The 11,212-nt window shown below is 39.9% G+C and overlaps 5 protein-coding genes across 5 annotated transcripts; 3 read left to right on the top strand and 2 right to left on the bottom strand.

Annotated features, from left to right (window-relative positions):
- Nucleotides 1-45: 45 nt before the first annotated feature.
- BATDEDRAFT_34087 (uncharacterized protein) lies at nt 46-1,611 on the bottom strand (the record flags this gene model as incomplete). The annotated part of the gene is made up of 3 exons (XM_006675683.1): nt 46-769; nt 841-1,069; nt 1,174-1,611. 3 exons carry the CDS (start codon nt 1,609-1,611, stop codon nt 309-311), a joined length of 1,128 nt encoding a protein of 375 aa, XP_006675746.1. The 3' UTR covers nt 46-308.
- Nucleotides 1,612-2,451: 840 nt separating this feature from the next.
- Nucleotides 2,452-3,206, top strand: BATDEDRAFT_4674 (mitochondrial 37S ribosomal protein NAM9; the record flags this gene model as incomplete). Its single annotated transcript, XM_006674850.1, has 2 exons — nt 2,452-2,829; nt 2,937-3,206. Coding segments are annotated over 2 exons (648 nt in total), but the record flags the coding sequence as incomplete, so codon positions are not given.
- A 772-nt stretch (nt 3,207-3,978) lies between these two features.
- Nucleotides 3,979-7,548, top strand: BATDEDRAFT_84816 (uncharacterized protein; the record flags this gene model as incomplete). The annotated part of the gene is made up of 4 exons (XM_006676269.1): nt 3,979-4,230; nt 4,646-4,865; nt 5,162-6,411; nt 6,494-7,548. 4 exons carry the CDS (start codon nt 3,979-3,981, stop codon nt 7,211-7,213), a joined length of 2,442 nt encoding a protein of 813 aa, XP_006676332.1. The 3' UTR covers nt 7,214-7,548.
- A 305-nt stretch (nt 7,549-7,853) lies between these two features.
- Nucleotides 7,854-10,153, bottom strand: BATDEDRAFT_84815 (uncharacterized protein). The gene is made up of 8 exons (XM_006675979.1): nt 9,688-10,153; nt 9,528-9,606; nt 9,388-9,448; nt 9,225-9,315; nt 8,982-9,143; nt 8,608-8,811; nt 8,273-8,512; nt 7,854-8,199 (listed from the first exon to the last, which is right to left on the bottom strand). Exons 1-8 carry the CDS (start codon nt 10,096-10,098, stop codon nt 7,870-7,872), a joined length of 1,578 nt encoding a protein of 525 aa, XP_006676042.1. The 5' UTR covers nt 10,099-10,153; the 3' UTR covers nt 7,854-7,869.
- A 597-nt stretch (nt 10,154-10,750) lies between these two features.
- Nucleotides 10,751-11,134, top strand: BATDEDRAFT_85437 (uncharacterized protein; the record flags this gene model as incomplete). The annotated part of the gene is made up of 1 exon (XM_006676268.1): nt 10,751-11,134. The coding sequence occupies one exon, from the start codon at nt 10,751-10,753 to the stop codon at nt 11,132-11,134; it is 384 nt and encodes a 127-aa protein (XP_006676331.1).
- Between the last annotated feature and the right edge of the window lie 78 nt (nt 11,135-11,212).

Here is an 11,212-nt window from a genome sequence, read left to right as displayed (position 1 = left end):
ACGCGCATAATCAAATGATAAAAATAAAGTTTTGTTTAAAATCAACCTTTTTATTAAATTCATTCGATAAACTGAGTTTTACTGGCATAAATCTTTGAAGCCAGTGTTCTCTGTGGTTTTTCAGAGGTAGTGAAAACAATTATAATTCACTATACAGAATCTTGATCCAATGCACTATTGTGTCTTGTTAGATAAATAAATCAACTAATGGCCAGTTTCTGACAACTTAAGCAGCTAGAATATGCAAGTATTTTCCCCAAACTTCTTTACCATTAGTATATTTGGCTCTCTCGTCTAGTAATTTGGAATTACATAAAGACATTTTTTACCGTGGGCGGTAACGTATGTTTCGTCTGAGAGTCCAGTGAACTATTCAAATACTTTGAAAACGGCGGTTGAAATACTTGCGCGCCTTTATCCTGATTCTTTTCAATTCCAATCTTAGAAGGGCTTGTATCAGTTGTCATTTTAGCCAATGAAGCATCTGATACCATAAATCGATTTGCGTCAAAATTGTATTCATCTGGAAAAAGCTGTTTTAAGGCTTCTTTGGAGACTTCTTCTGCCGCTTGGGATTGAATATAATGTGTCTCTTTAGATAAAAACATGATGCCTTTTACAATGAGTTGAGAAATATAGACTGTTTTCCCACATTTGGGTTCTGAAATTGCTCGATAGTTGTAAATTGGCCGGCCATTTTTGGGATCATTTGCCACCAGCTTTGCCAACAATGATACATGGCTCACTTGGTGCGGTATTTGCTGTAAAACTATAGTAGATACATTACAAAGTTAATACTAAAATATATGCTCATACATTCTTTTCAAATCGATCTTCTACCTGGCTTAGCTACAGCATTGAAGTTGAGCGACTCTGCTTGAAAAGCTACAGAGTCCGTGGTCGTTTCAAGAGCTTCTATGGAAACTTTTGCTGAAGCATCTACAGAGCTTAGAAGGTAAAAGTCTCGCATAAAGACATAGCCTATAGATGGTTCATCTACCATTTCCCGAAACGCAATTTCGGCAGCATCTTCCTTTGCCTGCTGCTTTCGTAATCTAGGCGTAGTGGTCTAAGTTTAAACATTGGGTGTAAAAATGAATTTGAAATTGATTCAAGATCAGCAATCCTAAAAAAATAAACTGAATAAACTGCCCGGCATCATTGGGTTTTTACCATGTAAGACTTGAAAATGAAGACCTCGGCCAGAAATCCAGTGGTCTGAGTATATGAAAATTTTGGAGTGGGAGCTTTGATAGCCTGGCAAAAAATACCCAATAATGGAACGAAACCTGGATGTCGATTCTCTACAAAGAAAGGGTTTTGTTCTTTGAAGAAATAGTCGACGGCAGCTTGAGCAATTACCTTTCGCCCATTTAGTTTGCTTGATACATCGGCTACATGAAATTTGAGGCCTTGAATGATCATGGTGATGTTGTAGGAGTACATACCTGTACCAATAACTGTTGATGATTCACTCCATAATGGAGTGGGTATGTGCACGGATTGGCAGTACTGTGTAAGAAGAGAGATGTTGGTTGATTGTGAAAGAACTTTGATGACCTGATCTATCAAACTAACGTTTTGTGTTTCTGAAGGTGGATTGTAAGACATGGCTGTTTGGAATCTCGAGTAGGGTAGTCACAGCTGTATTCACGCAGAATGAAGTACTAAACAAGAGTGTCAGTACATAATGAGCAGTCAAATCTGCTGGACAACATCGAATTACTTACGGCTATTGACAAGAGAATGAGGATGGAAAGAAACCAAAAGCAAGGTTTTAATCACCATCACGTGTATGCTGCTTCGATCATCAAGTCTTCTTTCCTACAAACTAAGCATATCACTAACATGCATAATTGCATTCTTGAGATGTGCAGTCTGTTTTCTTGAATTGGAACGCGAATATATTCAGATTAAAGTACAAGAGTTTAATTGCTCTCGATCAACCCAATATCTGATTCCAAATCTGGCAATCGTACAATGTATGATTGTCAAAAGTGGACAAGATGATAGTTTGGAAAAAGAATCGAGAATGTTTGAAACAACAATTTCTATCAAGAATGCATAGTTGGCCATTATTTCAAAGCAAAGTGATTGCAAGTACAAAAATGATCCATAGTATATGAATACGACGAAATAATATTGTTTGCACAGATTTTTAGGGCCATCAAGACATGCAAACTCACGTGATATGAGAGGTTGCAACTTTTTGGTGATCTTTTGATGCCAATCTTTTCTGCAAACCCCACTCACAACCATGCCTCGTCGGATATTTACTAGACCGGTAAGCAGCAGCCCAGACGCTTGATAATATCATAGAAAACTGCTTGTTTATTACTGGCTATTATCTCAAACGAATCTTAAAATCTACATACTCGAATATGAATCAGCTCAATAGCATTTCAAAAAAAACGAGTCGCTAACCCACTGTTCATGTAGCCCAAGGGATCTTTCTCAAAGACAAGAGGCTTAATTCGCATGTCATGGGATGTTCAAAACCTTGAGAATCTTCTCGAGCGTCGCACCCCACAAGATCTCTCCAAGATGACTGTTTTCCAACAAAAATGGATTGCAAAGCGAGAGCTGCGAGGATACCATGTTCCCAATATTCACGAGCGTCAGTTTCTTAACCGTCACTTTGAATCGTATTTGCCCAATAGACAGTTGACTCCAGAGGAAAAGAGCAAGATTCCACCTATTCAAACGTTGGCTTTTGGTGAATTGGAAAGAAGACCAGATGTGGTGTTATTTAGAAGCCATTTTGCCGATAGTATTTGGAAAGCGAGACAAATGGTAGCCAGTCGTTGTGTTTTGGTCAATGGTGAAAGGGTATGTTATTTTGAATGGATATCTATGGGATAGAGTATAACTTGGAGAATGGTGCATTGCATTCAAGATTGGCGCAAGTTTTGCAGTATTGACTTTTTATATTACAGTGTAGATACGCAGCAAGACGACTTCAGGATGGGGACATGGTCACAGTAATTCCTAAAGCGATTCCAACTCTTAAAGGTCAAAAGGGCACTCAAATGAAGTTCCATCCTAAAGCGTACATGTCCCCCTGGATGTTCACTCCAGCCTACCTCGAAGTAGACTACAATACTTGTTCAACAGTGTTTCTGCGCTCACCAGTTGTACAGCCCAATGCAATGGAGATTCCATCACCACTTCCCCCTACATTCCATCAACTTGCCTTTGAATGGTATGTGTCTCGCAAGCGCGCTCGTAAAGTCATTCCAAGGGATCCGTTGATCGTGTCTGGACAGTATGTGAAGCTAAAGCCTAAATTTGACAGTATTGTACGTATGGACCAAAAGAACAAAGCAAATGCTCTGCGCGAGCAGATGACTGCCAGGAGAGAGAGAAAGACTGCTGAGCGTCACCTGCGTGCCGAAGAGATGCAGCAAAAAGAAACCAGTGTTTAAAATTGCAGTATAATGTGTCATTGCAGTGTTTGAGCTATTCATGGTTGACAATCTGCCATCTCCAAACTTGTTTGGTTTGAGAAACCAGAATATATGATTATACGATTGATTCAAATAGAGTATTTTACTTGCAGTAAGACGAGTAAATTGGTAGTTTGAATTTGCTTGAACAAACCAAAAGCGCAGAGCTGGGAGGGAAGAGTGGTCTATCAGTTGGATAGTTGTAGTTTAGAGCCAAACTCGTTTGTTTTAGCCCATTACCCATCCTGGTCTAGCAATCTGCATTTGCACAAGTGCAATCGTTTTGTAAAGTGTATCTATGATCGGACAAAGACAATGAGTGTGAGCGAATAAAAGATAGAATCAGTTCAATGCGTGGATCGAGGAGCATGTCCAAACGATCTCGACAGGAAACCCCAAGAAACACTCAAATGCGTGACTGTTTACCATCTGTCAAGTTTCATTCAATATTTGTTTATCAACCTCGATTGACTCGATAGTTTCTACTGTTGGAGTCAATCTGCAGCACTCCTGCTACTACACACTCTAGTACATGCTTCAGGATCACAGAGTGTCCGTCATGATACCAGCAACTCACACTATGTCAAAAGCATCAACACCACCTGCCAGCCACTACAAGTACTCCCATTCTGCTGATGTCAGCCACGAGAATGGCTCAATTAGTGCATCCACAAATACCCTCACTCATCTAGAGTGCATTTACTCCACTACTGGTGCTGATACACCCGCTGGAAACGCTCTTTCCAACTATTCAGCCAAGTTGCAGCCATTGTCTATCCATCAAGTACGTGTAGTTTGCAATCCATTCGTTCTCATATTATTGAAAGAATTTCATCTTCCGCTCATCCGAGCTACACCGGACCTGCCGCTTCATTCCCTTCCTTCTTGATATCGACTTTTTGCTATTCTCAGTCATAGTGCTTTATAATTCTATGTTGAAACTAGCCACTTGATCTTTAGGCATCTAGATGCCTAAAGAGTCATGTCTAGATCCAGCATCGAGTCATTACTGCTCGCGGGACACTTGACTTCATCTATTTGAATGCACTGTGTTGTTGCTGTGCATTCATTCAAGTGGAATAGGCTGACATGCAAAACATATTTTTCCGCCTTATACTGACCCAACGGATCTTTCAACTATTCATTGTAGATAGTCTGTATGCTTATTGCTTGCTAATTTTTAATGTTTATCAATTCAGACGGCCCAGCATTTACGCAAGCGCATTCAATTTGCCGCTCTCAAAGTGACATATGGCTGGGAGAACTTGTCATTGTCCAAGATTCGTCGTATTTTGGAGCAGGCTGAGATTGAAGCTCGCTTGAATTACGGGACTGTGGCTGCAGCTACAGATCTGGTCTTGACAAATGACTGGATTTCTACAAACCCAAAGGTTCCTTTTATGGCTCAAGCCACTACTGGTACGATCTATAAATTGATGTTTTACCGTCCGCCCCATCTACTTTTTATTTACAGTCGCTTAAGCTTGAAATGACCGCTTATATTTCCCATGCGTCATTCTCGCAAGCATTGATATGGCTTTGATAGGCATATCGATTGATTGATCTCCTTTGCTACCTTTCAATACATGCTGATCATGCGATTATTGCACTACCAATTTTAATTTTGTTCATCGAGTGCACTAACCTTGCTTTTAAATCCCATGATTGATGATTAATTTGCTTATACCACCATCCAATCGAACTGCCCAATGTAGATCCAGCCAATAGTATGCGTGCCATGCCTAGCAATGATGCTGTTTCATCTCTTTATTCAAATGTGGCTGCTTCCACTAAAAAACATGATCATGAACCCGTTGCATCTTTCTTTTTTGGTGATACCTTTTCAAAACCATTGCTTTCTGTGCCAGAGGAGCTTTTGACTGCAGCGGATATCCAAGCAAAGATGACATATAGCACCAACACTGCAGACACGTGTATGAGTGTAGCGTCAAACTCTATTACCACAACCCAGTCCAAAAATTCTAAACGAGGACTCGGCAATAACTTACAAGATACAGAGTCTCGAATGCGTGTACGTAAATCGCCGATTTCTCCAACATTGTCTGGGATATCTCCAATACTCCAGCAACAGACAGGGCAATCGCCTTTATACCAGCCCATTCAGACTCGATTTGTTCGCGATATTCGTAATCTCAGCCTTGCCAGTTTGCAACAATTGCGATCGGTCGTAAGTTCTTTTGAGCCTGGCCCACTTAGCGCTGTTTCGTATGATGCTTTTCCTACTACCAGTCATGCATTCAACTTTCAGCTTCCAGTTTCACAGCCATCACCACAATTGATTGCACCGAATGCAGATTCTCCTCGATCCTTTTATGATACCAATACCACTGATTGTTATTCTGCCTGTACTACATCTACTCCCAATTTTCAATCTGAAATGGGTGTTTTGATTGATTCCCATGGCATAAGCGGCTCTCGATATGGCGGCACACCTATTTCAGTACCCATCACTACATCTGCAGATGAGCTAGAAACTGGATCCTCACAATCACAGACATTATCGACACGCAGCTTTCCTTGTACTACCGACTCATTAAAACTTAAAGCTTCTGTTTCAGAACTGCAAGCTGTGTATTCTAGCTCTGATTCCCATCACGATGCATTTACTAAGAACTCTCAAACTAGAGGAACTATGCCATTACCACTGTTGTTTCAACATCAACAAAGCCATGATAACCAACTGCAGAGAATGCTTGAAATTCCCTTTGCACAACCTCAATCTCATATGGTTTCAAACAAACCTTTTTTCGTCCCACCAAAAAAGTTTACTAGTCATATACAGGATCACAGCTCAACACTGTCTCAATACCAGCAGCAAAATTCCCAGCAACTGCTGCAACAAATGCAGCAGCAGATGAATATGACTATTTCACCCATGGAAGCCAATTTGAGATACCAACGCTCCTTTTCTATGCCAAACCTCGTCCGTGAAGCAATGAATGTAGTAAGTTGTCTCCCATTATGTTTGATTTCTTCTGCACGGTGTTCAGCTATTTTTAAAAACTGATACTTGTATTATTCTACAGCCTCATACGACATTCTCTATTACTGACAATGTGGGTGCTGGTTTGCATTCAACGGATCATTTTTCCACCATGAGACATACTTTACCGGATACCTTTGAGGTGGACGCAGGTAGCAATGATGTTACTTGCCAATCCTATCCTCTTAAAATGCAGCTTCAAACATCTAATACAGATCTACAAGCGTCATCGTTAATTTCAATGCATGCCAATCCATGGACTCATGGAAATGTCAACATGATACCCTCAGCAGTTTTATCAGTGCCTGCTTGTAATATATATGGTGGAATGATTGGTACACCACTGCAAGATCTTCATACATCAGTTTTATCTCAACAGCAGTTTCAGCAGCAATGGCCTCAAGCATCATTATGCTCAGGCGCGTCTTTACATTCGCTGTCTCAGCAACACTGTGTCGGATCTACACAGCCGTCAATTCAATCATGCCCTATACAGTATGATTCTACTTCTTCGATAAGCAACAATGATGGATCAGCTTCTTGTGGCTGGACTATTGACGGAGACTCTAGATTTATTGCAAGCTCGCTGCCTTTTTCAAATGTACTTTATTCCCATCCACATTCGATGCAATTATCTCAAACACATCCTTGCGTAGTTAGTCGAGATCGGATAAACACACTTTCTGGTGTTGGCTCAATGGATACATGGTTTGATATGAGTGGAGGTGAAGGTGCAAGCAAAGAGGGAAACGGGCATAACTAGTGGATGCATGTGGATCTCGTGATTGTCGACTACTATTGTATCGGGTAGCTCGACTCAGTCAGTGTTGTCAATGGTGAGCTGAGAATGTTTTGTAGTTTATAGATTTCAATTTGGGCAAATTCAAGTGATTGTTTTTAAAGCATCACTTGTAATGTGTTCAATCATATAGTTTTGGTTTTCAATCGTCACTGCAATCGCTACTGTCTACTTTAAGATACCCATTCATTTATATCACTTTTGGTATATTTTTGCATTTTTGATTCATCAATTACATTACAGCTAACGACAATGGAGATGAGAGTGGAGAAAAAGTAAAATGAAAATTGTCATTAGCCATCATGTGTTTCAAGTATTTGCATAACATTCATTCAATTACACTTTTGTGTAAGGTGTATTTTGGTGGTGATGTTCTCTTGTAAATATCGGTAGATTGTTGATTTGAATGGCAAGATCATCTATTGATCGTGTCATGCCGACAATTCGACTTGTTGACACGACTAGTTTGCTAAACGATATGCTGTAACACAACCTACTTGATATCATTATAATGTTTTCAAACCATGATAAAACTGGATGATAAAGTATAAATATATCTCTCATCCCATTTTCAGTCGCCTTAAACAACTGTACTTTCAAATATGGTCAGCATAGTGTTTTTATTTGGGTTTACTAGGTTTCTTTGATCGGATTGATCTACAAAAAGTTTGTTTTTGTGGATGCACATGAGCCAATTTGGACGTGGCTGCGACCGATTTTTTACTAATAGATCTGAGCCTTTTCGCTTTCTTGGGTCGAGGAGGCAATATATCATCATCCTCTTTATCCAAATTTTCAATTTGCTTTACACCAGGATGCTCAGAATCGATTGTATCAATCGTGTTTACATTGTCAGTAGCTATTATAGGCGACGCGATTTGAGGTGGTGGTGGAAGCAAGGCATGCTGTTTTTTTTTGCGTTTCAATATTATACTCCAAGCTCTCCTACACTAAAAGCAATCAACATACACTGTAAGCAAACAACCAGAATGAAATTGTAGTCCAATTATCAACATCGCATACAATATTATCTGTTCTGTTTGTAAAGCACTTGGAGATGGTCGACCATTTCCCACTTCCGTGTTCAGCAACAGCGGCGGACAAAATCCTTTCTTCCTCGGGTGTCAACGGACCTCTGCATATATCTGGATTAAGACAATTTTCATAGCGCTCGCGGCACTGCATATCAGTGCGATGTCCTACCGCCATGGCAATATAGTTCCATTTACCACGACCATATCTTTGAACAGCCTTCAGTAAAGCCTGCATACCAAAGGCAATTCATTGTAAATTTGACATTAGAGATTGATGGTTCAACTGTGCACAATATAGACGAAAAAAACATGTTTTCAAAGTACCTGGTCTTCCGCAGCACTCCATCTTCCCTTTTTTTTACCTGGAGCAACAACAAATTTGAAACGTTGAAGGCATTGCTTTGCAGATCTACCATTTAAATACTTTGAAACAGCCTGCCAGTCGTTTGCAATGCATTTATCTATTGCCTGAAGCAAAGATGCGTCCTCGGTGTCGGACCAGCTCCTGCATATAAAATTGTAATTAGCCTGTGCAAAAAGCCGATAATCAATATCATAATGTGTACGCTTACACTCCGATATTTGCTGGTGCTATAAGAGTGCGATATGCCCTAAAACATTGAATTGCAACTCGGCCATACTACAAAAGTGGTGAGATGATTGTCCAATAAAACAACTTTGCAAGTCTAATCACATACCCTATGCTCACAGGCAATCGCGACCCAATCTTGAGCAGCATGCTTTGCTATTACTTTTTCCAGACATTCCAATTCTAATTTTGTAAATGGGTTGTTGTTGATAAATGGATGTTGCGCAACCGTCCACATTTTCTTGCATTCCTGTCTTGTTTTTGTCCCCACCTGATTTATTCCATAAACAGAGTTGAGCGTTTCAAATTATTTCACAAGTGATGCTTGATATCGTCAAGCAAATTGACTTACATGTCTGGCAATCTGGTCCCAGTTAATGTCTGTAACATTAGCAAGTAGCTGCTCCTTTGTTGCACTGACACTTCGAATATTGATATCGTACCTGTTTTACCATGATAAACGCATAAAAAAATGCACATTCATATGCAAATGTACAATATTCTAATGCACCTACATTTTCATCTCATTGTGATGATATATTGCCTTTTCCAATTGCTCGCATTCTCTTCTTGTCCCTGTATATCATCCAAATTATAGTCAGGACATTTGTATGCAACACGTGCAATATCCAGAAAAGCTTGTCAATATACATACAGACTGGAAGATCGTAAGCGACATCGCATTTGCGTATCAAGGGATCAGCATTCCAAAGCTCATGATCAGGTGGTGGAGCCTAATTTGGACGATTATGGAACATACAAGTAAATTGGTTAGCCAACCACCAGTCTTGTATAAACCAGTAACTGTTTCATACCTCTTTTTCATTATTCATAATATATGGCTCACTGATTCGAAGTCGATAAGTTTGTCGTCTTCGTTTAAGGAGTTTTGAGGAAAACTGCGATCGAACCTGTTTAATCTGCACCCGAATTTGATTTTCCTGGTCCATTAGAATATTCAATTGCTTGTCCAGTATATCCTGCATGTTCAAGTTTAGTTTTAAAAGCTTCTCAATGGTTTTTTTAGAATGCAATACTGTTGATGGTAAAGAATCACTTTTGGCAGGAATTCGCCATGATGGGGTTGTAAATGGGTTTGGGAGTTCAGAAAGGAGATGTGTGTTTTCAAGTTGTGCATTGGTGGTCAAGTTGTTATTGCGAGTAGTGTAGCCGTATAGTTCGGTAATGTCTGACAGGGCACCTGCATTGAATCTCTGGTTAAACATGAGTTTTCTCTGTAGTGAGTAAAGTAATAATATAGACTCGGATGACTTGTTAAAGGATTGACTTTGCTGTTCAGATTCAACTTCATTCCATCACATAATTCACTCTTATTCTCCAAGCATTGGATTATTGGATATCCAACACAATTAGCATGTAGTCTGCTCAACCTCGATATCTTGGATATTAAAAATCAAACCAAGGATTATTCATGTCATCATCCAACTACACACCAATGTCCAATGGTTAAATCTATTAGTTGATACCATCGAGTGTTTGCAGCATTGTATAAAGATGAATTGGATGTTTATCCTCTCGAGTTCAAGGTGAGCTCAAATGGCACCAGATTCACAAACACAAAATGCATATTGGACTGTAGTGCTACGCCGCTTTGCAGTCGTCCATCACTGCTTGGCCAATGTCTGGAATGGCAGTTGCATTCCAACAATCCTGCCAATAAATGTTTATTCACAAGAGTACAAGAGCACTTTACGGCACTCTACTTGACTACAGTGGCTCTGATTGGCATGCTAATGAGATTATTTAAACTTGAGTTTATGGTCTTGTCATCAATAGTTTCTCTGTTTATTAAGGGATTGAATTATGAGGCTCATCATCTTGGTGATATCCACATTTTTTGTTTTTGTTTCGGCAGCCATGGCGGCTGTCATTAATATTAAATCGACGCTACAGAAACGTAGTTTACGGACCTATGCAGCTCCAACTCCTCAAATGTTAGAGATGAGTAATTATGGTAAACTATTGCCTCCACATCCAGCACAGGCGAATGTCATGCCAATAGGTCCAACGCCTATAGTGAATATGGTTCCAGTAGTACAACATGGCTATAAAAAACGTCGTCGTAGGTTTTATAATCGATCCCACTTTATTCAGCACCCATTGCATGCTCCGCCAACAGTAATTCCTCCGCCAATGATCGATCAGTACCCGCCAGGTGGCATTGCACCACAGTTTTTACATAAATCTTCATATGCTGCACCTCCTGCCAGCTACCTTCAACACCAACTGCATCGAGTATAAATGACTTCAAGTGTTGGTCTTGTTCAGTTTTAGAGTCCAGTGTCTGTTGGTATTGGTTCTATCAAGTTTGAAAATAAA

This window comes from Batrachochytrium dendrobatidis, assembly GCF_000203795.2.
Source record: "Batrachochytrium dendrobatidis JAM81 unplaced genomic scaffold BATDEscaffold_1, whole genome shotgun sequence".
NCBI classification, from domain to species: domain Eukaryota; kingdom Fungi; phylum Chytridiomycota; class Chytridiomycetes; order Rhizophydiales; genus Batrachochytrium; species Batrachochytrium dendrobatidis.
The sequence above is the reverse complement of the archived record's forward strand: the minus strand, read 5'-3'. Positions and strand labels throughout refer to the sequence as shown.